At 38.8% G+C, this 27405-nt stretch overlaps 1 protein-coding gene across 5 annotated transcripts in view; it reads right to left on the reverse strand.

The window, feature by feature from the left end:
* CHD7 (chromodomain helicase DNA binding protein 7) overlaps positions 1–27405 on the reverse strand; it is a 197158-nt gene that overhangs the window by 42583 nt on the left and 127170 nt on the right. For all 5 annotated transcript variants that reach the window (XM_024572022.3, XM_045181435.2, XM_045181436.2 and 2 more), the window contains exons 5-14: positions 27069–27206; positions 25962–26027; positions 19867–19922; positions 10870–10984; positions 7600–7683; positions 6291–6428; positions 6072–6193; positions 5494–5737; positions 4137–4313; positions 27–170 (exon numbers count right to left, since the gene is read on the reverse strand). In XM_024572022.3, the coding sequence (XP_024427790.2) occupies positions 27–170; positions 4137–4313; positions 5494–5737; positions 6072–6193; positions 6291–6428; positions 7600–7683; positions 10870–10984; positions 19867–19922; positions 25962–26027; positions 27069–27206 (1284 nt within the window). The remainder of the gene's footprint in view (positions 1–26; positions 171–4136; positions 4314–5493; positions 5738–6071; positions 6194–6290; positions 6429–7599; positions 7684–10869; positions 10985–19866; positions 19923–25961; positions 26028–27068; positions 27207–27405) is intronic.

Consider the following 27405-nt stretch of genomic DNA (forward strand, 5'->3'; position numbering starts at 1 on the left):
AAATACAAAGTGGTTGTGATAAATACCTGTTCTTCTGTTTTCAGATCACCAAATTCTTGCATAAAGGTGGTTTCCGAAGGGAAGCGAGCTGGTTCCAAGAAATGGAGCAAGCTAAAGAGCTCTTCCACAGTGTTCTGTAGTGGGGTCCCCGTCAGCAGCACTTTGTGTTCCTGCAGGCAAACCGGAAGAGCAAGTGACCAAGTCATAACGACAACAGTTTCTGAGAACCAAAGCCTCTCCCTAGACACCCGTGTTCCTGTTTCTCATTAAAATTAATCCAGCATCCACCCTACATCACGTGTAGGAATCAGGCAGGAAGGCAGAGATACAAGAGAAAGTGGTCCCTGCTTCAGACCCACCCACAGAGGCGCCTCTTTAGAACTCCACAGACCGGCGGTAACTGTCTTGCCATTTCGTGTCTTCCTGGGGTTATTAGGTCACCAGTCTAGTGGCATGGCTTCATGAGTTCCCTAAGTCTCTGCTTTTTCTGAACCAAAGTGGAAGTTTTTTTCCTAAAATCCCTAGGCTCAGATAAAGCTGACATGACTCTTTCTGTTCTCTGCATCGACAGTGCTCTGGTCTCCCCATCTGCTTCCTGCATGACTCACGTCAGAGACAAAAGAAGTCCATCTACACGCAACAGCACATGAGAAACTATTTTGTTCTGCAAAAATTTCAAACTAGCAAAGGGGTAGGCTTGGTTTTAAATACCACAATCACTTTAAAAAAAAAAAAAGCAGATGCTCTTTCTAATTTTGCCTCTTTGAACCAAGTTAGGTATTTCTTTAAAACCATTCTTCCTGTTTACAAGCTCCTTCTCCAGCTCCTTCTCCCGACATGCTTGTGCCATTGTCCCGTTTTTGTACATCAAATAGAGGAGCCGTTTGGCAGTGACAGGTCTTACCAACAGAGAGTTTATTAATCTCGAGGGCTTTATGTTATTTTTGAGTTTGGCCACTTGATACATAGTACAGCTATTAAAACTATTTCAAAAAGTGATCATACCTTCCAGTTGGTTCAAAAGCAATATGCCACCTTAACTTGGAATGACAAGACTTGGTTGCCACGCAGAGAGTATATATATGCTCGGTAAATACCAGGTGAAATGATATAACTAAGGACATGCTATTTTTCTTAGTATCTACAGTGTATTATCTGCCAGTGAAGCTCTTTGAAAGTGAGGTAAAACAGTTCAATTTGCTCTTTTCTCCCCTTTGAATAGAGAGGACTCTGATTCAGAAGATGCCCAGGACACCATCATCTTCAGACTCATTGAATGCACAAAGACTAAGGACTTCGCAAATCAATTTGAGATTTTCTAATGTATAACCATGCTGGCGGGTAACATGGGCCACAGCACCTGACATACTCAAGTCCTGAATTACTTTACCCAAGATTTTAAAAAAATACTGTCACAGATTCGGGAAAAGAGTCGCTGCAGGGAAAGAGCTGCACAGATACAGACTGTCTCCCAGTTCTTTCCATACCCTTTACTACTGAGTTAAATCCTGAACCTCTTACCAAATACTTCAGAAAAAGCCTTTTAACATATTAATCTCAAAATAAACTTATTTGAAAAATGGAAACTCCTTTTTTAATGCTGCTTTCTATCAAGGGCTATTTAAAGCCAGTTCCACCAAGTGATTATTTGTACGTACAGCCCTTTTATAAGGTTGCATAGAAGCAGTGGAAGGAATACAACCAGGCTTCCATCTGAAAGCAGGTAAGTAGGAAATAACCCATGACGTATATACCATGTATCCCAAAATGTCATGTAAGAGACTCGAGCCACCAAGCTCATCGCCTCCAAGTCCACCACACCAGCAGATAGGCTTTTGGCTTGAAATGTTACCCTTCTTCTTAGCTCTGATGGAGTGACGTCCATTTACTTTCATTTTAGCACTCTTTTAATTTGTGTGAGGCTTCCTAACAATAAAAGATGAGGTCATGGAACTCAATGAAGAACTACTACCACCTCCAGAGAATTCCCTCCTGGTCAGTGACGGCCAAGGAGATGGCTTTGACTTCCAGAGGACCTGTGCAGGACAGTGAATGTCCCTCAACATATCATCTCACAAGCACTTGCTTTGTGATGGGAGAGCGGAGACGCTCACTGGTCTTTCCTCTCTGAGAGTGTACTGGAAGATTATCCTCAGTAAGTGCATTTTCATCCCGAGTCTAGTGCAGGTAACAGCAGTTTCCTATGACCTGCTCTGTAGTTGGATATAGTTATTACTCGCTATTTTCACTGTCACTTATTCTAGGAAAGAAGAATAAAAAGGTTTAAGTATGTAAGTTCTCATGATGTTGACTTTAAAGTAAGGATTTAAAAACCAGGCAATAACCTGTTCAGAACTGGACAGATATAATTACATTCTAATTCTGAACGATTATCTACATGACCTTTTCTGAGAAAAAGATTCTTGATTATCAGGAAAACAAACATTTTGCTCATTTGCTCATCAGAACTTCCAAGCTGGTGCATCAGGAATGAGTGGCAGTAATGCCGTGTCCTTGAGGTGGCCGGGGGGACTGTGAGAGTCAGGGGCCCAGGACGCCCGCCTGTGGCAGTGGGAGCCTCCTCGGCTTACCCCGGTGGGACATACATCATTTTCTATGTGTGATACCGTGTGCAAGAGGCCAGGGAACACTGCAGTGTGCGACAGAAAAACTGTCTGGATAACAGATTCTAATCCATTAATGAGGTGTTACTATAAACAGTAGAAAAACACAGTTCAACCAATGGAAGACTGTTTTGCAACAAGAATCTACTATACCTGCAAACATGTGAGCTAATAATAGAAAACAACTTACATAAACTCATTTGGGTAACTATTTAGCCTTCAGGAAATAATGCTTACAACTGTCTCTTATGTGGACCACTGTGAGGATGGGCCCTACTCAGGAGATATGATTAGATATTTCGTGAACATTAGTGGTTACCTGTAAACACAGGTTTACTTCAATGTAATGCTAAAGTATCACCTGAAGAGATCAAATATGGCCACGGCACTTCTTTTTTCCATAGGCTCACCCACATCTTCAAGAGCATTCACCATTTCTAAGTATTCTAATTTCTTTTGTGGATTGGCAACCTAATAATATATACTACTTTGAGGAAGGTCTTAGGATAGCCTTAAATAATTAAGGGGAAATCCAATCCTAAATGGGATAACAAACTCTTCCTTTAAACTAAACTAGGTTTTGTTTGTTTTTAATTAAAAGAATAGCTGGCTAACCCAACCCCCTAATTTAAGAATAGAAGAAGCTGTTTCCAAGAACCTGCTGCAACAGAAAGCTTTAAAGTGTTCTTTTCAGTAGTACCAGTCTTTAGTAAAAAAAAAAAGATAGCCAGGAACATATAGAATATTCCTTCCCCTCTCAATCTCACAGTTAACAAGAGATCAAATTAATCTACCGAAGACAACAGTTAAGGGATTAAAAAAGTCTTTTTGTACTTTTTTGAAACTGATCAAAACACCCAAAGACATGCTAAATAACTTTGCTTTTAAAATGTACGTTAAAAATAAAAATGCCTGTCAAAACCCATCTTGTAAACTACAGAGTGAAAAGAAGCCTGACAATGATGGAGGCCAGGTAGTAATTTCCACTAGGAAATCACATGCACAGCAGTGTGGAAGTGAACACCAACCAAATTCTATCACCGTACAGGATATCACCCCATGATCCTCCTACTGAAGAAAACCTGACCATCTCTTAGGAAGCTGGCAGAGTACGAGATAAGTGTGGTCTAAAACTCCAGATCAATTTCAAGGTCTCGTAATGCCCCAAACTTCTAAGTGTCTGTGCAAACTGGACCAATTCCAGATTTGGCCTAACATATGAGAACCTGCGTGTACAAGTTGGCCCCCATATGCCAAAACCTATGAGTCCCGGAACATAACTGGGTCATAACAGCAGTATTTACAAACTAAAAAGAAATACCAGCCAACAATGTTAGGATCAGGAAGACAGCAGCCACTTTTAAGTAAATAAAAGCTCAGGAGGATGTGTCACGATACTTGACAGGCTCTGCAAACACCCTTCACGAGCATTAGTCAAATTCAGAGTGGCAGGAGTGGTGAGCCAGTAACAATTCCACTCAGGTTCAAGGGAGTCACTAAATGCTCACTGACCAAGTCCATCATCTTGAGTCCCTCCAACAGCTTGCAGTTCCTATTCTTCAGCCGGTGGGCTTCATCAATGACTACACAGCGCCATGGAATATTCCGCAGCTCAGGACAGTCCGTCAGAATCATCTCAAAGGTAGTGATGATGGCATGAAACTTATAGGACCCCTTTATCACTCGACCCTACAAGAACAACTCTGAGTTATTAATTAGCATTACAGATTACTAACAACTTCAAGGACAAGTAAAGAACATAAAACATATGGATTTATCCCTCTGGGGACATCTTTATTTTAGGTAATACATTTTTTCCCCAAGATATTTGGGAGGCTTTATGCTGTTATGGTACAACAAGGCTTTAAAATCTTTTCCTTTTAAAAGAAGTTAGAAAATTGTTAGTAAAATTTCTAATCCAATTGCATTACAGTTCACACCCAGGAAAGTGCCACTAAGGATGCTCATTCTACCCGCACCCTACAGACTCCAAAAGGTGGAAGGCCAAAGGCATTATGTGCTAACTTAAAAAAAAAGTTTTTACTTTTTAAAACTTTACACCTTTCCTTACTTTTGTAACTTTTTTTATTTCTAAAGTGCTAAAAGGAAAAACATTCCCTTAGGATGGAACTTACAATAATTTCCCAAATTTAATACAAAATCCAGATTTTGATATTTTCCTCCTTTGATTAGATATAGGGCAGATTTTTACACTTAAAGCAAACAAACACATAAAACAAAACTCTGTCCTATTTCTAATTACAGAACTACCAGTTACCACCTATAGCTTAAAACTAATTTAGAACATACTATTCTTCTTTCTTCATTAAGTCATTTATAATTTCAATATCACAGAATAACCGTATGCAGGTAACCTGAATAAGTAAAAATTCACAGCAGTCACTACTAAGAGCCGAAGTATAAATTCTTCCCTTTGGATGTATTTTATTCAATGTGCCTCTCAATATTACATGCCTAGTATTTTTCATTTCTAGCAATAATATAGTAAAATAAATATTCCTTCTGTTCACACTTAATAACACCATTTTTTTTGTTCATCTTTCTCTTACAATTGCAAAAGAAAGCCAATTAGAAAATCATCATGTTAAATGATTTTCAGTGATCATCCAAGGTAAAGAATTCCATTTGTTTTTAGTCTAACAATCAGAATGACCAAAGTTATAAAAATAAACACCTGTAATCCTAAAATGTAGAAATATAGTACAAACATAAATTGGGTAAGAAACCTAAAGCAAATTCCTTAATTTTGCAAAATCTAGACCCTTCCCCCAAATCACCCAGATCATGACAAGTGCCAGCTCCCTAAAACCCACACCGGGCACAGGGAACGCCGCCTGCGATGCTTTACCTGGGGATCTTTGAAGTACATTTCATACAACTGAATGGTCCGACGACTGGCTTGACTCCCATGGTACACGACCACGTTCAACTCTGTCCAGGTGCGGAACTCCCTCTCCCAGTTGGGGATTGTGGACAATGGGGCAATCACCAAAAAAGGGCCATGGATTCCTTTCAAATGTATCTCATAGAGAAATGTAATGGACTGGATGGTTTTTCCCAAACCCATTTCATCTGCTAAAATGCAGTTTCGCCTTGGGGAAGGAAATAAAACAAAGTTTAATGAGCACAGATAGTAGTCACTGCTCTCCTTTTACAAAATACCTATTACTGTACGCACAAATGCCTATCTTAGATGTTCTCTTCGATTCAGTAAAATACATTTCAAACAAAATCTAAGAAATAATTGTTTATGCATACTTCTATCTCTGTATTACTTGTTGAATAAATAATATGCATATTTCCAATGCTGTTTTTTAATAATTCTTGTAAGAAAGCTAAAATGTTAAGTTACATTTGAGTACTATTTTCCGTAACTGCAAAGAACTTCAGGCCTTTATAAAAGTGAAGGAAACATGTGTTACATACATGTTGTACCAATTGAAAAGTAGCCAGTTTACTCCCTCCAACTGGTATTCCCTGAGTTTGTTATTGTTTTTATACTCCCTGGAACTCTCCGATTTCTTCCAGTCATCAGCAGGAGGTCGCTCCTGTTTCAAATATAGTAAATCCCATTAGTGGTTTCTCACAGACCACACCATGACGCTTGTTTCCAAATTAAATCCGCTACCCTTAGCCAACTCTTACCACGCGCGCTGTTTCCGGCTCCCTGGACATCAGTCTCTCAAACTCTTCGATCTTTGCTTGATCGATGTCCTGCCTTAGCTCCCAAGTGCTGTCTTCATAAGGCAGCGAACACCACTTCACCAGATAGTGAGTCACAGGCTGGGCCGGGGTTAAAGAAATCAGAATTGGACTCATTTGACCAAACACTATACGTATAAAGGAAAAATGTGTTCTACTTCATTTGTCAATAGACACGACCCAGGCCAAAGTAAGAATGAGTGGGTACGAGTTTGGAAAGTAGCCCCTTAGTTATAGATCCCCAAGTCTAAACTGAAAATAGTATTACTATTACCAAAAAAAATTAATTTTTATCTAAGTCACTGCTAAGTAATGTTCAAAAGCCAAAAAGTACAATATAATGAAGTATCTAGTAAATAACAGCTGAATTTGAGCCTGTGCAAATCATTCACAAGGTGTCTGACTCAAACTTACATGGTAAATTGTTTTAGTGCATTTATATATTTACATAATTGGTTAGTTTCTTCAAGAATAAGAAACAGGCCTGAATTTATTAGGATCTCTGCCTTTTTCTTAAAGAGAACATACTATTTATAGACAGTTACTTTAAAATAATATGTTTGAGCTCTAGAAGACTGGCAAACAAAATATTTTGGGTAATACAGATCGATGGAATTTCCTTTATCTTTTCCTCTAGAAAATACTCAAGTTTCTTAACTTATTTCAGGACCAAGGGGCACTGACCTGGTTGGGATGTTAAAACCATTTGCTGTACTGTGAAAATAAGCTATGAAACAGATTTTTTTAAAGTGAAACTATGCAAAACTAAAAAAGTGAAATACCATGTTACAGATATGGTCTTTATTTTATAATATCCTCTGTGCCTATTAAATAAAGTTCATCAACTTCACTAAGGGTGTCCCATGTTAAACACCACTGAACTCCATTCTGCTGTAACAGCACTCTTAATTACATAAGGAGAATCTGTGCTACATACAGATTTATATCAAAATGTACCAAATTCTCTTTATTGATCATATTCTGAAATTGTGCAAAACGCCAATGTATTTGTTTCACACTGAAAATTGATTTCTTTTTAAAAATCTCTCAGACTAAACATAAAACACACTTAGCATTATTATTAAATCATAAAACCAACAGTAAGTCAGTAAGTTTCAGTTAAATTTAGAACTAATGTCCCACGACCCAAGGCTCTGGCAAGGATGAGATCTAGGACTTCCACAGTCATTCTCTGTAAACACACCTAAGCTGTCTGAGCCTCCGCCCCCTAAAGTAAGTGATCTTCTCCTACCTCTCCCCGGTCATCTGTGCTGCGTGAACAATCCATTATCCGGTCAACCTCCACATAATCTGGATTAAAAAGCTCATCTTCAATCTGCACCAAAGGAAACAAGTTAAAATGTTTATGTAATTCCTGAGAGCAAACACTGTATTTCACTTTCCACCAGGCAGTAATACTCTGGGTCACAGCAATACAAAATTTATATTTGGCAAATTCTTTTATATGAATTGAAATGCTACAATTTAGCAAAATCATTCCCCATGAGGAAATCAGACTTCTCAGACTTCGTATTAACTGGGACTTTTAATTACTGTGTGAAACCTTTTCACTGTGAGAGAATGTTTAAGAATATTTGAAATGAAGTGTGAAATTACAATCCACTAATGAGCAGTCCAAAAGGCTTATGGCACGCAATGCGTCTGGCATTCTTGAAACTACAGTCTGCAGTGAAGAACCAGAGCCACGCGCACAGTAAGTGCTATTGGCATCTCGTAACTACTGGAGCTGTCTGATGCCTTTGAGCATCATTTAAAGAATGTTATTCAAAAGCTAAAAACACTGAAGCCAGTGAATTTCAAATTATAATGTGATCAGAGTTTATAAGGTTTGGTTGTCTTTACCAATCAATATTAGTACCTCATTTGAATACAGTCTTGTCATTAAAGGTTGTAATGACTTATTTGTATTGAATATAGAACATTTAGCTAAAAGTATTAGGGGTAAAGAAATGAGGCTTAAATAATTGGGATGCTTAGCCAATACATTAACATTCTTTACAAAAGAAAGTAATATCGCTTGCCGGCAAAGTTATCACATATAAGAGAATAAAACAGGACTCAAAGGGAAGTTACAGACTGAGCCATCCTTTAAATAAGCCAGAGTCAGATAAGTTAGAAAACACAAGTCATACTGTGTTCCTATCAAATAACTTATCAGCAATGTAAGTGCATTAAAACACTTTGCCGGGACACGTGAAAATTCACCTAGACACTGTGTGTATCCCCTGAATTGCAGGTTGAAAAGATAAGCTGTTTGATCACAGTTGGCTCAAGGATAACAAACATTCTCTGGGCTACTGTTCCCATTAAAACATCCCCTTTGGACGCTTTGAACTGCAAATTATGGAACAAAAATCAGAAATACAAAAATGTGTTTCAACTGCCTCAGGACTTTACATAGAGTTGATTAGTGAGGCAAAAAATTCATTGAAATTTTCAGTGAATTTAAAATGTTAACATATTAGTGCACTGGCTTTGTCAAAAGCTTCTCGATTTAGGCACACAACATGTATGTATTATTGGCAGATACCACAAACACTAAACTTTCTATAAACTGGTTTTGATGACACATGCTCTCTTTAAGACAACTTATTCTTAAACAGAAGGTGTCATTGCTGAACTTAAATTCTTAACTGTACTCCTAAACATGTCTATCCTTCAAATGATGAATCTATGCACACCATCCTGCCTGGGATGCAATTTCCAGTCTCAGTAGCCTTTCTGAATAGAGATTTTAGTTGCAGCAGATTTATAATGACGCTGAAGGTGTAACAAAGAATGCAAATGTGGTCATAGTTTTGCATGGAAAACCTAAATCCATCTATGGGAATCGGACCATCTATGGACCATCTATGGGAATAGGACAAACGTGTGTGTGTGTGTGTGTAAAAAACAAAGAGTAGGGGAATATATTTTATCCTACTCTGCTAACCCTCGGATTCTCCTTTCAGACTTCTATTCAAGTCAAAACTTAAGATTCCAGTTGACAGGTTACAGGCAAGATAATGTATTTCAACTTTGGTGCAGGTGATGCACACACACAGACCCAAATGCAAAGGCTACAGGGCTGGGGCCAGGCACAAGCCTGTAAAATGTATCTGACTCCAGGAAATACGGTCCAAATAAATGCAATGAGCAGAATCAGGATTCAAGGCTGTAGGGGAAGTTACCATAGCGTGCTTTCCTTTTCCTTGCCACTAGTCCATAGAAAAGGTCAGCAGAGCATTCGGTGTTTCTCTCTAAAAGGAAGCTAAGCGATTTCAACTTGGCTGATGTTACAGACATTTAACCTTAGTTTCATTATGAAGGGCATGAAAATAGAACTACCCATTTTTTTTCTCAGAAACTGTCCTTTCAAAGAATCACCTATATTCTTCAACGTGTAAGGAGTGAGTCACACGCGCGTGCCCCCATCCCCTCAGTGCTAACTACGGCACTGCAGAGAAGCTACCTACTCAGAATAACGGAAGTGGTGATACGGACGTATGTCCAGCAAAACCACCCCCATCTGATCCCCCAATAATGCGGCCTTTACAATCTGTCTGTTGGGAGCATGGAAATCAGATTGCAGGGGAACATGGACTTGCCACCTGGGATTATAAGGATTTTATGACATAAAAGTACTAAACATTCTTCTGTCCCTGCCCCCATCTTTAAAAAGAGGTGGGGGTGTGAAGTACTTGTTAAGCAGGTATTATTTTGCATCAAATTTCACACTTCTTCACATTTTACATTCTGTTAACTCCTTTATGGAGAAGAAAGCTAATAAATCAGCAAGTTTAATCTTTCAGTGTGAAGGTTTCTCTTTTAATCTACTTGAGGCTGCAAGCGAAACCAAACTGGCAATCAAAAGTCCAGAGACCCCAGTAAGCAGTTTGCGAAGCACTTTTTAAAATGTGCTTGACTTTGTTGGGGGGGAAACTTGGCACTTCTTAGAAATGCATTTTTTTCTTTCCTGCCCCAGGTATGGTTACTTTTTCATCATAATCGGTAACCTAGGATAAAGGGAGACAGACAATGACATTACACCACCTTTTTCACCGTCTGTGAAAGTGCGTTCAGTGCACTCTGTAATGAGGCACTGACTCGCACAAAAGAAATCTGCCTCATACCTTCCCCAACAGAAATAAACTTTTACTTCCTAGAACTTATATTTAATACGTAGAGTTTTTAACCTGCCAAATCTTAATATAACACTTGTCTACTTACATTTTCCACCATCTACTAACTGTACTTTCATTACAAGATTGTAATCATACCATCATATTTCCACATAATAAATAGCACAAGGACCAGTATCTTCTCGACTAAGCAACAGGAAGAATGAGAAATTTCCTGTTTACACACTTTTTTTTTTTAGCAATAACCAGTTACCAATATGCAAGTAACAGCACCAAATGAGGCAAACTAGTTTTTCTTAATAAATTACTGAACTAAAATTCAAGATTCAGAACATTTTAATATAGTAAACACTTTAGAAAATTAACCAGGTGTTTCATACCTCTGAAAGGAATTTGTTCTGGCCCTGCTTTGCCTTAAATCGTTTAATCTTTTGCTGAATTCTCTTATCTTTTTCCAGATCTTCTACAGATGCCCATTGACAATGCAGATAAGAGCTAAAAGAATAAAATAATACACTTGAAACATGTTGAAAATAATTAACCCTTTATTATATCTTTTTATTGTTCTCTCCAAATCAACTAAACAGATAATTAGCAAAATAACCTGTTTAATTACTCATAGAGGCTGCTGAGCAACATTCAACATAATTACTAACGTTTGAGAATAGGAAAATCAGTAACAGCGCCTAAAATTTGCCTTCTGTCCTGAGCCCCCAGCTCTCTTACCCACTCCCCATTAAAAAAGAGAGAGAGAGAAAAGATCTAATAACAAGCTGTTTCCATAAGTGAATAGATTACACTTTAATACAAAACAATTAACACTACAAAGTGGCCTTAATTATGAATTTATGTTTTGAGCATTTACTATTAAGAAATAAAAGGTTTTAACTGAGTTAAGAGAATTCAAATTTAAAACAGCAAAGATAAACCTAACTCAGTACTTTTAGAGAAATCAGGGAGAAAAGGCCCACTGCCTGCTCTCTGAACACCCTCGCCCCCAACAAGCTCCTATTCAGTTCCTGCCCTCTCAGCCCAGCTCTCCCAATCTGAAATGATGTCCCTTGTTTCCCTGTGAATTCTCAGTGTCTAAGGTCTACCCTGCCCTTGCAATAGGTAAGCCCCTCCCCTTCAGCCTCACCACCAGCCTACTCTGAGCACATGTTGCTTTTTCTCTAACCTTAACTTGAATACTCTCCACACTCCCTTTTTCTTCCCCCAAACACACAGGTATAGAGTTAATGTTTTCTGGTACCTTTGACATTATTTTGTTTAGTATTTCAATATTCTTTTGTACCATCATTCTCTCCCTGTCCCCTGATAGCCTCAACTGTCTTATTTCTCTCACTAGTCATGACATCATAAAGAAATGTGGTGCTTGAACATGCAATGGGGGACCCAAAATACCTGGGATTTATTTATAAAAAATTGTGGATTTACTCTTACATGTTTAAACTTCAGTCACCTTCAAAGTACTCTCCATTTGATGTCATACACCTATTAAGATGTTCTTTCCATTGCTCAAAACAGTTTTTGAACTCTTCGATTTTGATGCCTTTTAGGGCTTCTGCCATTTTTTTTGTTTCACCTTTTTCGGGAAAATGTTTCCCTTTGAGGACTTTTTTTATCCGGGGAAACAAAAAAAAAAGGTCACTTGGGGCAAGATCGGGTGAATAGGGAGGGTGGGGCAAAGGGGTCATGTTATTTTTGGTCAAAAACTGCTGAACACTCAGTGTGGACAGGTGCTCATATATCACCCATTGTGAAATGGGCAAATGTGTTGAAAGAATCTTCTAAAAAATTTCACTGAAGCCAAAGGCAGCCTCTCACAACAAAGCCAGCTGGTACACTGATACAGATGGGTTCCTAGGACACTCACCTAGCAGGGGAGATCTGTACTACAAGGGATCCACCCTCCAGAAGATAATTCCTTTTTTGGGGGGTCCCCCCTCATATATCTCTTTAAAATCAAGGTAATACTCTCAGAAATTCTGCAGCCATTATAAAATCTTTTTAAAATAATTAATGACATAGAAACACTTAGGATATCAAGTATCATACCATTTATATTTATGTAATGTCAAATATGCATTTTCAAAGGAAGGATTGATTTAGTCCTACAACTAAGGGAAATAAGGACTTAAACTATATACATGTTATATTGCTATGAATTGACATAAACCCTATACATTCACATACACAGAGAAAAAAGACTAGATGAAGATGCAACAACATGTTAATAATGATTATTTTGGGGTGATAAGATTGCAAGTATTTTATTTTCTACTTTCAACTCCTATTTCCCAAATTTTCAATGAATACTCAATACTGCTGTAACCACGAGCAAATATGGAAATAGCCTCGTCCAGTCCCCTGACCGCTGGGGAGCAGAGGGTGTGTGCTGTCAGCACTCTTGTCGTGGCCAAGGTGCACAGGCCCTTAAAGCACCACCCGCGTGACTGTGAGTAGGACATGGGTACTTCTCTCTCTTATAAATGGGGCTGACATTCCTGGTCAGTGACGCTCTTTCATTAAAGGGAGGAAAACCACAGGCTTTTCACCAAGATCGGAAACAAGGTAAGGGTGCCCATTCTCTCACCTATAGTTCATTATCATATTCAAGGCTTGGCCAATGCCATTAGATGAGAGAGAACAAGAGGAGCAATAATTGGAAAATAAGGAGTACAACTATCTCTATTTGCAGATGATATAATTGCATAACTGGAAAACCCTAGAAAATCAATTAGAAAATTAATTCAAAAAATAATTCCAATAATGTAACAGGATATAAAATTGAGTCAACAGCTTCCACACATACAAATAATAACCAGTGAGAAGATACAATATTAGAGAAAACCTCTTTTATAATAGCAATAAAGATAAAATACTCAGCAATAAGTTTAATAAGAAATGTGTAAAACTTTATATAAGGACATATTTAAAAATCTCCTAGATAAACTTCTGGTCAAGATGACAGCATAGGTAACACAGTTTGCCTCCTCACACAACCACATCAAAAATACAACTAAAAGTAATTTTAGGACTGTATAAATGTGACTACTCTCTAACTGTGAAGGAGTTAAAATTACATTCAGCCCCTAGAAGGCAACCGCGAGGCTGATGTGGCCTCCGGTGAAAATGAGTTTGACAACCCTGCTGCAGAGCCCACACAACCATGGGAGAGCTGCAAACACGTTGGTCCACCACCACCCTGCTCCCAGACAGCTGATCCTCCACCGAGGGCAGAGGTTTGTGGTCAGTGCTCACAGTCAGCCCTTGCAGCTGACTAGCCTGGGTAAATCCCTGCCACTGACCTGCCAACAGCAACCAAGGCTCAACTACATGAGGAGCAAGTACTCACTAAAGGTGTACCGTGAGAACCTGGCTTGGGTGAGAGGGAAGGCTGTGCCACTGGACCCTACAGGACACCTACTATATTAGGCAATACTACCAGGACATGGTCAAAGCAGTTCTACCTAATACATAGAAACAAACACAGGGAGGCTGCCCAAATGAGGAGACAAAGAGACATAGACCAAATGAAAGTACAGATCAAAACTCTAAAAAAAGAGCTAAATGAAATGGAGATAAGCAATCTATCAGATGCAGAGTTCAAAACACTGGTTATAAGGATGCTCAAGGAAATTAGTGAGGCCCTCAAAAACATAAAACAGATTCAGTCAGAAATGAAAGATACACAAATTAAAATAAAGGACAATTTACAGGGAAACAACAATAAAATGGATGAAGCCAAGAATCAAATAAATGATTTAAAGCATAAAGAAGTGAAAAACCAGCCCTGGCTGGTGTGGTTTACCAGATTAAGCACTGGCCTGTGAACCACAAGGTAGCAGGTTTGATTCCCCATCAGGCACATGTCTGGGTTGCAGGCCAGGTCCCCAATAGGGGGTGTGCAAAAGGCAACCACACATTGATGTTTCTCTCCCTCTCTTTCTCCTTCCTTTCCCCTCTGCCTAAGAATAAAATAAATAAAATCTTCAAAAAAACAAACAAAAAAAAAAAACATTACTTGCAGAGAATTAAAAAAAAAAAAAAAAAGGCTAAAAACAATCAACCAGAACACCAAGAAGAAAATAGAATAAAAAAAAGAACAAGGACAGTGTAAGCAGCATCTGGGACTATTTTAAGTGTTCCAACATTCACATCATAGGGGTGCCGAAGGAGAAGAGAAAGAGCAGGAAATTGGAACTCTCTTTGAAAAAAATAATGAAAGAAAACTTCCTTAATTTGGTGAAGGAAATAGACATGCAAGTCCAGGAAGTCCCAAATAAGATGGATACAAAGAGGCCCACTCCAAGACACATCATAATTAAAATGCCACAGGTTAGAAATAAAGAGAGAATCTTAAAAGCAGCAAGAGAAAATCAGTTACTACTGGGGCGTTCCCATAAGACTATCAGCTGATTTCTCAAAAGAAACTTTGCAGTCCAGAAGGGATTGGCAAGAAGTATTCCGAGTGATGAAAAGCAGGGACCTGCAGCCGAGATTGCTCTACCCAGCAAAGTTACCATTTAAAATCGAAGGACAGATAAAGAGCTTTCCAGACAGGAAAAAAACTAAAGGAGTTCATCATCACCAAACCATTGTTATATTTCATTTTTATGAAATGTTAAGGAGACTTATTTAAGAAAAAGAAGATCAAAACTATGAACAATAGAATGGCAATAAATACCTATCAACAATTGAATCTAAAAAAACAAACTAAGCAAACAAGAAGAACAGAAACAGAATCATAGATACAGAGACTGTTTTCAAGATCGCCTGATGGGAGGGGCATACTGGGGAATGGGTGAATTAGTGAGGGGAGTAAGACGTACAAACAGGTAGGTACAGAATAGCCATAGGGATGCAAAGTACTGTAGAGGAAATGAAGTAGCTAAAAAACACCCATGCATAACCCATGGACACTAACAATGGTGTGAGGATTGCCTGAAGGTAAGTGGGCCGCTGGGTGAAAGGGGGGGAAAGGGGGAAAAATTGGGACACCTATAATAACATAATCAATAAAATATAATTAAAATAAATAAATAAAACTCTCCTAACAGATACAAAAATAGAGTTGAGCCAATTGGAAGGATATCCTTGTTTTTAGATAGCATGATTCGACATTATATATTTGCAAATTTAACACAATGTAAATAAAAATATAAACAAGCATTTTTATAGAGCTACATAAGTTTGCTGAACTTCCATACAGAAATAACCATGTAAGAATATCCAGGAAAACATTAAACAGGAAATGCCCCTAGGGGAAACTAGATATACCAGACACTGAAATATACTCTAAAGCCTCTACAGGGAAAGTAGTGCGCCACTGCCTCATGAATTGACAGAGGAGAACAAAGTACAGATGCAGATCCAAATGAGTATGTGGCTTTAGTACACAATAAAGGCAGCTTCTCAAATGGCTGGGGTGAAGAAAGACTTTTAATAGCACTGCCAGAACAACAGTATTTGTAAAAGAATAATGTTAGAGGCGTGCTTTATGCCGTAAAAATAAACACCAAGTGGAGTAGGCACCTAAACACAGAAAAATGAAATCATGCAAGTTCTAAAGGAAAACTCACAAATTCCTATTTAACCTAGGTGTATGGAAAGGCCTTCTAACTATAACTCAAAAGCCAGCTCCAATAAAGGAGAAGATTAATAAATATAACCATACCAATATACTTTTAAAATTTACAATGCAACAAATAATGAAGTCAAAGGACAACTGAACCTGGGGTAAAAAGCCAGTTGTGATATAGAACACAGACAGAGGACTAGTATCCCACATAGAGAAAGAACTCTTAAAAACTGGGGAAAGCACAACAGAAAACTGGGCAAAAGACATGAACAAACAACTGGCAACATAAGACATAAAAAGGCCATTAAACTTACGAAAATATGTTCTACTTCCTCCATAACAAAAGGAAATGGCAACTGGAACTCACTGCAAGACGACTCCTCACAAGAAGTGAAAAGTAAACCGCACTGTGTCAGGGAGACTGAGGGCACACAGGAGCAGTGCGCTGTGGACGGGGTGCCCACACAGCCCTACGAAGGGAAGCGTGGCCCTAACAGAACTACATCTACCTCTGGCCTTTCGATCTCGCGATTCCACTTCTAGGGATTCCCCCCAACGCTATGCCTCCAACAACTCGAAAATAAACAGCCGCGAGAATGTACACTGCAGCACTCTCTGCGACTGTAAAATATCGGAAGCCATTTACGTAGGAGACTAGCTGGAAAGGCTGCGATACGGCCACGCAGTGGAGTACTGTACAGCCGTAAGGACGAATGAGGACGCCCTTATGAACCGATCAGTCACGTAATTTTCAGAACACGGTATTGTGAAAAAAGCAAAGTGAAAATGTGTCTGCTAGTATGCTAGTCTTTGTGTGCAAGAAACAAGGGAAAAAAGACAGTATCATATTTTATATATGTAACATTTATCTAATATATATGTAACATATATTTATATTATATAATATTAATACTGTAATTATATATGTAACATTTATATAATATATAATGTATATTATATTATGTATAATCTATGTAATGTTCATACATACATATCTATGCACGTTTGTGGCAAAATTTTGGAAAGGATTAATCTGGGATTAATAAGAAGGCAAATAGGAATGGGGCAGAAAAGGAGAATAACACTTTTTGAATGTCATTTTGTGTACAACTCTGACTTTTGAGCCAGTGAATATTTCATGAACTTGAATTATATATATATATATATCAATAAGGATGGGGATGCGGAGCTAAAATGGAATACAAGTACAAACAGAAACTAACAACCTGAACTGAGCATCAAATAAACAACCACCACACTGAAAGGAGTCAGAAGAAGGAAAAGAAACAAGAAAATTTTGAAAAGTACTATAGTTAGCCTCTACACCCTTGGGCTAAATTTAAAAAGCTCTAAACAAATGCCAAATGAGCTCGTTAGTAGGCTTTTCCCTGAAATATGTTCTAGTAATTTAGAAACCACTGCCTGTATATTTTAGGATTCACAAACAAGCAAATACACTATCGAGAATAAGAGCCAGGTTTGTCATGGTTGAAGAAGGGAGTTATTAATATTCAAAGGGGAAAGATGGAATGAACCCTGTGGTGTTGAAATAACTTTGGACATTATTAACACAAAGGCATTGTTTTTCACTGTTGTTAGGCTGGTAGAAGGTAGAGGGGTGTGTATATGTAATTACCATATCTGTGTATAATGTGTGTCACACGTTACATATGTCACGTACACATAAACATGTCCACACATGTATGTGTGCATACACAGAAGGATGCCCCTCCGAGCCCCAGAGGCCTAGGATGATTCCCCAGGAGCAATGAGCACACCTACTATCCAAATCTTGGTTTCTAAATGCCCTTCTCTACTAAAAACAACCAAGACTCCTTGGAGAAAAAACTGATTCCAAGATTTAAACAGGAAAATTACAAGATGAGTCAGGAGCATCCTCCTGTGCCAGAAATTAAGGAAGCTCTCACAGGACAAGGCAAAAGGAGAGAGAAGCCAGCATGAGGGGCTCCCAATGGCCAAATGTAGAGTAATGGGAGCAAAGTAAATGATGACATGATGATAAAGAATTATGACCCACTGAATAAAGTAAAATGCCACAAGTCTACACTGCTACAATAAATAAGCAAGTGGGTAAAAAGGTAAAGCTCTTCCTTACAGTTGAAACCCAACTAATAAATGTAGGAGTGATAAAATTAGTAAGTCACCACTTAGCAGCCATTACCATATTTAATAATCTAGAAGTATCTTCCTACAAGCTACCTTTTATTTACAAAAAGAAAAACAAAACTTTTATAGTATTTTTACATTTTTTCCTGTAAATCTAAAATCATGTCAAAATCAAAAGTTAACAGAGACTGTTAATTTTATGGAAATCTTAATTTCTCTCAGATCTCAATAATATGAGATAAGAAGGCTGTTTTCTTCAGAACTGCCTGTGACTGAAGAAGGATGACTGGTGTCCCCTGGCCAGGCAGTGGTCCCTGGTCAGGGTCACTGGGAGCTCCTCTGGGACTGTGTACAGGCCACACCAGGTGTCTTCCACGAGGCCGGCACCCCGTTTCCACTGCTCCACACTGATTTGGTGGGTGCCTGTCTAGTAGCACCCTTTTTTGGCAATCAATACTTAAACATCTTTGCTCTGAGTTTAATTTGGTAAATGTACCAGCGAATTCGCTCTCTCCTCTGGCTTACTTCATTATCTCTTCCTTACCTACTCACACCTCTTTCTTTATACAACTATATAAAACCATGTCGTATATATAATTTCCATCTGTGTACTCCCCGTGCTGAGTATAAAATGACATTTAATGTTCACCGAGCATTTTTTATCGCCAGACTGTATTTCCTTGTGCTCTCATAATAACGCTGATAAGAGACTGCCTCATCCTCTCACTTGCTAAAAGGTTTTGTTCACAAAACTTCGGAATGCATCAGTTCATTAACAGAATGCCAAGTGCAACAAGGGAGAATGATAGAAAGCATGAGGGCTGATACTTTTATTATGTAGGGTAGGGTAAATTTGAAGTTTTCTTAGGCTGTTTTGACAGTAACTCCCAAAAGCCTCTCTTTAAACCCAAGAATTTATTAATATGGTACTTGAGTTCCTTTACTTAAAATGTTTAAAGCAAATTTAACGTTTACGTTATCAATTAATGTTTTTGTCTTTGTTCTGCAGTTGCTGCTTACGTTAGGAAATGGCTTAGCCTTCTTCAGCAGGATGACTATTGATCCTTAAAACAATGCTGCCTCATCAAGATGTGTGTTTGGTCCCAGCGCACTGCCTACACCTACAATGCAGAACAACTCACCGCCTTTTCAATTCAGGTTTCTAAAAGTTACGCAACTCAAATTCACTCAACAAAAATTAGAAACAAAAACAGATAAGCAGAGCTCGCTGCATTTCAAAATGTGGGTGATGCCACAGTTTTCTAGAGCTTTTGCCGGACAGTTGAGTTCTCGCCTCAAGTGCCTGGCCTTCCTCACACAGATGAAGGGAGGAGGGGCAGCCTCGCAGCATCTATGCTCAGAAGACAGGCAAACATTATGTTACTCACTTTTCTCTTACTCTGTGAGTTCTCATCCCCTCTAAGAAGAACTTCTTAGTTACACATGAAAGTTAGTCAACTTTTACACCCCCGACACATTTTCCAGAAGAATTAAATTCATAAAATATCAGAAGTTATTAGGCAATGGTCTTCAAAGTTCTAAATAAATCATACCATAGTTTCCCAATTCCTAATTATTTTTTATTTTCCCACTATTTTTAAACCGTTATTTAGTACTTTGAAAATGTATTCCCCAATTTAAAAAAAAAAAATCATAATCTACTTACAAGTTTTTGTATTTCACATAGAATTCCTCAACTTCTATCTCCTCTCCAGATTCCTTCTGCAACAAAAGACAATTTCAGGCACATGTGTAAAACCATCTACTAGAATATTCCCAAAGCAATGATTTAGTCCCGTATGAAGATAAAGTGGGGACGACAAAACCAGCACAGGACACTGCTGTAAAGACGAGCACGCGGGGGCTGGTAGGCGGCCACTGTGATGTAGACCGGCACACGGAGGCCCGTGCACGCTACTTGACGTGCTACAGCTTCTGAGACATGAATCATTTTAACTCCTCCCTAACCACATGCAGCTTCATTCACAACAACCTGACCCCAAATCTGGCTTTCTGCCAAACCCACAGTGTTAAGTAGACGCCAAGTGTACCATTTTCTCAGGCAGCAGCCAATTAGCAACTGCTCTCCTGAATGCCATATGTATTATTTTTGGCTGCCTCATGGCAACTTTACATTGTGGGTTTTGTAATGTTTTAAAATATTTAAAAGACATTTATTCCTCCATATAGTTAATAACTCTAAACAAGAAACCATATAAAACTAAACCTTGTGCTTACGCTGTAATTTCAGGGCATCACTATTCACGGTTTTAGTTTTACTCAGTGGTACAATTAAAATCTCTCAGACAAGATGTCTCACACACGTAGCAGCCAAATAAAATTAACACTCCAAAGCTAGATTTAGGTAAGGTTAAAATTGTGATACGCATCAGCCAAGTCGAGAGTTCAGGGGTCGGATTATCAGTAACTTCTCCCTTGATCCTACTGACTGCAGCGTAAGCAAAAAGATACAACTCACATGGCTTTTTAAGCATCTCTTTTGGTATGTTTTTTTTTTTCTTTTTGGTTTTAGGCTATTAAACAAGTCATAATATATAATTTTCTTTCTGGAACATCTGATCAGATAAATCAGGGATGTAAATATAAACACCACTTACAGATGTTCAGGAATTGGTTTTACACTCTTACAACTGCACCCAAGCCTGCCTTGAGGGTCACGCTTGGCTACGCTGTCTCAGAAATGCTGCAAAGGAAATTAAGGCAAGTAGGAACACGCCAGAGGACAAAGACAGGAGCAGACTTCTACTAGATGACAGACTAGCAGAGACCTATCCAAAGAGACTCGTTTCTCTTAATCCTTCACCTTCAAACTGTTGCCAAAGACTGTGTGAACTTAAACTTTTCTTTGAAACTCCCACATGTATTGGTTAAACCTAAATTTGAAGCAGTTTTTCCACCTGCCTACAGATCACCGAGAAGAAGACAGTCCTCGGGAGTGTGGTCAAAACCCATTAACATCTGCTTCTGCCCTAATGGACCTTTAAATGGTCATAACCATAAAGCAGCTCCTCAAGCCAATATATTCAGAACACCACCTATGTTCCAGACTTTTAGTTGCCCAAAATAAAAGGAAATGCTTGCTGCATGCCTTCAGGAGCCAGCAACATAAACTTGGAATTAATTTAGAGATAAATTGTAACCAAATCTAGCGATCTACCTTACTTTTTTCTTGTCCCAACATAACCTCATTTTACTCCCACATGTCAGCAGTGATTTCAAGGCATGTTAACATTGTGTGTAGAACTGGAGATTCTGATAGGAGGGCAAAGATACGACAGTAGGCGACCAGAGAAAATGGAAGACCAAGGTGAGCCTACATCTATGGATATGTCTCATAGCATATCATGAAATTTAAACCTAGAATGGAATTAAAATGGCTAATGTATTGTTTTTACTTTTTTGACACTATATTGTTTCAATTCTGAAAGGGTTTTTCAGAATTATGGGTGTTTGAGTTAGTAAAAAGACAAGCTTTATCATTTGTATGCTCTATTGTTTCCTGATTCCACTCTTCCCAGTCTGTCCTCTTGTACTGCCCCCCCGCCTCACTCTGAGCGGTCTCGCACCCCACAGATTCAAAGTGGGCACAGAGCACACAGCACCAACTCTTGCACCACAGACACGGTTTGCGTTGTCTCCATTCTGGTTCCCAGAAAGCTCTGACTCCTGCAGCCACCAACCACCTGTCCCTGACTCTCACTAACACCCACTTTCTTGTCATGCTCAGCTATCCCTTTGGGAACCTGCTGTGGAGATGTTTAACGAGAGGTCTACAGCCTTCTCGCAGGAAGCAGTTAGGTTCTGAGACCTCATTTAGTAGCACCTGGAGCAGGTGCGGAATTGTCCTAGGGCCTATTCCTTTTGGATGTTCCAAAATTATAAGCCTGTGCTTTAACTGACGACACCTTCTCGCCCCTAGGTAACTGAGTCACCTTCTCGCCCCTAGAACAACAAACAGAACTGTTTGGTAACCTTTATTTCATATAAACATGACCATGTTGACCTCTCTTGTGTTACTAATAGCAAAACAATTAAAAAATGTGTGAGAATTCATAAGTCCTCAGTAGCACTATTTCAATTTTTCTAAATGGTAGTCAGTTTGACCAGCCTCTGGTGACTGACAGTCGAAAGCAGCTCCAACCCCGACCCCCAATGCCTTTAATTTTCAGAAACCATTTTATAACAGCCATATACAATAAACAACTGAGTCAAGACACTATTTCTGCCCAAACCAAAAAGAACCACTCAAATTTATTCCTTGGACAATTACCATGACATCTGACAGTCCTCTAAAGTGATTTTATGTGTTCAACAGAATAACTTGAGAAATATGTGTATCTTTTCATTAGACTCCTAAACTAGTCTATCAAAATCTGTATTATTCATAAGATAATTAAAGTTCAAAACATATCAAGCCATTTTTGTCTCACTGTTCACAGGAACCAGGAACCTTGACCAGGCAACAAAGAGACTCCTCCCGTCACCAGGGTTTTAAAACGGCATCGACAAACAATAACCCTGTAGCCTGAAAGAGAGAATGACCTTTCCTAAGCATCTTATTACTAAAGTAGGCAGTCACTCTGGAGAAGCAAAGCTACCGGTACACTATAGTATAAAAAAGAGAAAAAAACCCTCTTAAGGCACAAAAGAATGAGAAAGTACCCCAGTAAAGTGTCCATAAAGCAAAGGTATGAACCCTTCCTGCTTCTGGCCTGACCCACCATATAATCTGCCTGAGATGCCGAATCACAGGTTCACTTAAGGAGAAAATAAGGGCATCAGAACAAATGTGATGATGAGTTTTGCCTTCCTTATACTCTACTTTTTTGTCACTGAGTTCAGCTAAAGAGTACTAAAACAAAATCCTTGGAATTTAAAATAAGCTCTTAAAAAGAAAATATACCATGTAAAGAAAAATAAAGAATTTTAAAGACTACAGTCAGAATTGACTGAAAGGGCTACACAGTGACTAAACAGGGAAAACAAAAGGATTGAACTTTACACCATCCAAATGTCCATTCTTAAACCTACTTCACAGTTCAAAGACAAGTATCAACTACTTCCCTTCCACTGGGTCTCACCCACATTACTTTGGGTTTAGAACAACGCAAACGCCCGCGCCAACCATGTTTAACACGAGGTGCTGAACTAGGGAGGCTCTGCCAGATGCGCTCTGTGCGTGTGCCCACTCCAGTTCACAACAGATCTTCCCCTGGCTACAGTGATGCGGTCAGCTGACTTTGAAAACCACAAACTGAGTCCCCACTACGTGTCAGCACCGTGCAGAGTCAGCTCTGAGAGCTCAGAGCCAATTCCTACAGTGCTGCCAGGGGGAGATAAAGGCACCTTCTCACAGCCACTTCTTCAATTATTCATGGTAACAGGAAACAGAACAGCAGGCATAGCTGGGATCCACAGGATAATCTTCAGTTTCCTTTTGTTTCTATTTGCCGCGCGCTCCTGCATTATTACTAAAACTGGTAACTAATGTAACCATTTTTGAGAACATTAGCGGTTTAAAAAGTTAGTACCTGGTCATGTGTACACAACCTTCTAATGGTTTTTCACTGTCCTTTACGAAATGCCGATAATCAAAGCAATTTGATGAGCTCCACAGCTCCTCTCTCCTTTAACCGTACCTCAAGGCCTATCTCCCCTTCCAGAGAGATGTTTCCATTAATTTCTCTACCCTGAAATTCACCAGCTAAGAAATACTCCACCCTCGTGTGCAATTACAGTAATTTTAAATTTATGTGATAAGATAAACCTGGTCGTCTGTAAATAGTAGTATCTATTCCTAACATGGGTACCTATCTTTAAAAGGGGAGTGAAAAGGAAAAAAAAAAAGAAGACAAGAAAAAAAAAGCCCTAAAGTGGGCAAAAAATAAATAAATAAAGCAATGTCCTAATAACGCATAGTCTAAGCAGCTCTGAATATACAGCTAATTATAATTTGCAGCCCCCAAACCTGCTGAGTACGCCTGAGTATGAAGCACTTTTAAGTGAATGAAAATTAATATATCCCATCCAAACCACAAGCTATTTACTCACACAAGTCACCTCAATTCAGTGCAGGAGATCATGCTTTAAAGCATGTCAAGCATTTAAATTTCACCGTATCTCTACAACGCACAAACCAACAGTTCTAGAGTCATTAGTAGGACAAAACCCACCACCTTTCTAATGAGTTGAAGAGCATTCATTTCTGCTTGAACAGGTGGGAAATTTGGTTGAGATTTAATTCTTCCAAGAGGAAATCTTCACGTCCAGAGAGTCACCAGACAGCTGCTCCACACCCCCCTTGCCCCTACACTCCGTTGGAATCCGAGTAACAGAAAGCAAACAGCACTGCAGTGCGGGAAAGAGAAGTTCACTGCTGGTGCTCTAACACCTTCAAGGATCTCTAGATGGAAGCAGTGTTAGAGTAGCAAAGGTTTCCTATTTGATAAACTTGGGATCTCACGTTAAGTCCCATAATCCCTCCATTCCTCTCTCTCTCAATGGGAACTTATACCTTGTATATATTTTACTTTGAAAAAAAAATTATTTTACATGTCAAGACAATGAGATTGTACTTCCACTCACCTTGAAAACAGAAAGAACTGAGCATCTCACCATGATTCAAGCTGAAAGACGGACACCTATGTCTAAAGAACAGCACTTTCTAGAGACATCAAAAATTGTATGCCAGGTTATGTAAATGCCCCTGGATACCTACGCAATTCTTCAAACTAAAAAAAGCATTTTCTCAAACTGGGCATGAACAGAGATGGTTGGGATGAAACCAAGAATCTCGATCAGAAAAAGAAGGTGTTACTAAACAGGGTTACTAAAATTCTTTGACACAGAGTATGTGTCTCTCAATGACAAAGTCAACAGGCTAATGACAGGTACTTAGAGCTCACCTTGATAGGTCAACATGAATTTTTAGTAATTTTGAAGAATAAGCCACACTATCTTTAAAATATCACACTGATAATAGTTCGGCATTTCACCTTTGCACTGATAAAAAGATATTAATGAATATTTTAATTGTATATAAAAATGTTATGAAAAATAAAATACCTATTCCCTAAAATATTAAACTTCCATGGGAGTGGGGAGGTAGGGGAAGAAACCTTCTCCCTAAGGGAAATGAGAGGTCATGTTAATGATTTTTATGAATAATATTTATGAAAAAGGCAGCCGATATGACGCTAAAAGTCCTATAGATTTGTTTGAGACTTGTGGGTTTCTTGCCTACTCTAAATGGTGTAATAAAACATTGGCTGGTTGATATATTTTAACTTCATTTGGGGGTGAATATCCTAAAGATTTCTATTGGGCTACATATCAGATAGTATAAGAAATATCACCAGAAGTTTTATTTTCAAATAGAAAATAAAACTATTTATTTTCAAAATACTATATTTTAAAAAAATTATTCATTGATTTGAAAGAGAGAGAAAGGAAGAAGGAGGGAGGGAGAGGTGGGGAGGGAGAGAGGGAGAGAGAGGGAGAGGGGGAGAGAGAGAGAGAAATATCGATATGTTGTTCCACTTATCTGTGCCTTCATTGGCTGATTCTTGTATGTGCCCTGACCAGGGATCATACCAGCAACCGTAGCATATATAGGGGAGGATGCTCTAACCAACTGGGCCAGGACCAATAGTGAAATTTTAAAAAGAAATTACAAAGCAAAAAATAACTTAAAGAGTCACACCTACCCCATAGGTTCTGGTCACTCCAAATGGGGCTTACCTGTTTTTTCACTGAACGACTACTCATGATTTTTTCTACCACTGGACCTTCTGCATCAACAGATTCCTAAAAGATAAAGTAGAATGAGTCCACCCACGTGGAAGACTTCATTGTAAGCTATAAAAGCAAGAAATCATTCCCTTCTTGCATCTACCTCCATACCCTTTACATTCATATCCCTTAGAACACTGGGTGAAAGTCAGTGGGAAAAAATGATTGAAAACAAAATCTCACTGTGCACAGAGACAAAAGGAAGATCTGTTTTTATTACTTCATGATTACGGTTTAATTATGTGGTCTAGCGTGGATCCCTAAAGCTAGAGAGCATTCAGCAACTCCAGCTGCCAAAAGAAAATCATCTCTGCATGAGAGCAGTCAAAAATATAACTTTTCTTCATTTATACCCATGGGGTAAATACACTCATCATTCCGTTATTGGAGGCAGCTTTTATCTATGGAGGTCACATAAGACGTTACATAATAATCTAACAGCGCACAGATTACCAAATAAAATACAAAACTCCATTTCATATACTTTTCTTTGAGTTACCAGTTTGTTAACTAAACTACAGTTATGGTAAGAAAAGGGCATTATTTTTTTTTAATTCTTTATAATAATCAATTCTACATTACCAACCATATTTTACACAAACTATTTTATCCATCATTTACAATGCACAGAGAATAACGTATGCCCTGCTGGGTACTACAAGGCAGTAATTTCATAAAGGGGCTCTTACGGTGCCTAACAGCAGGAGACAAGCTTGAGTGGTTTATTAAAGTCCCAGAAGCTACAGCACTGAATTCTCAGAGGTAAATTCAGCCTCCTTGCATCCTACTTCTGACTCTTCCTCAGCAGAGACCATTAATTCTCCAAAATTGTGTCAAATTTCATATCACAGGCTTATATAAAAATACATTTCAGCGAACAAGGCTTTTTAAAAAATACTGCTAAACGATTCATTTCCCATAGCACGTTGGCCAACATTAGGTGAATGTTCCCCAGCTCCAACTCCAGTGCTTCAGCGGAACTTTTCAGGTACCAGCTGCGAAATTCCAGTGCATCGTTTCTAATGCAGTGGAAACCACGCAAATCTGGATGCTAACCTGCTGCTCTGACTGCGAGGTGTTTGAGGGGGAGTCTCTCCCAGCAGCATCTGCATCATCTGCCTCCTCATCAGAAATCTTGAACTCCAAGTCTTCAGTATATCGCTTCCTCTTCACTTGCCTGCTGGACCGTCTCTTCTAAAACACAAATCCAACAAAGTGAGTTGCAAAGCAATGCATTGATGCGCTTTGTAACTTCCCAAGATGGTGAGGTGGGTATTTTTAGAAATGAATCTTAAAAAACAAAAAGCCAGCTTTAGCCCTGTAGATCACATAAGAGATTGTAGTGACAATGAATATAATGGAAATGGGGGTGCATTTGGGGACGGGGGGGATC

This window comes from Desmodus rotundus, chromosome 8 (assembly GCF_022682495.2).
Source record: "Desmodus rotundus isolate HL8 chromosome 8, HLdesRot8A.1, whole genome shotgun sequence".
Lineage (NCBI taxonomy): Eukaryota > Metazoa > Chordata > Mammalia > Chiroptera > Phyllostomidae > Desmodus > Desmodus rotundus.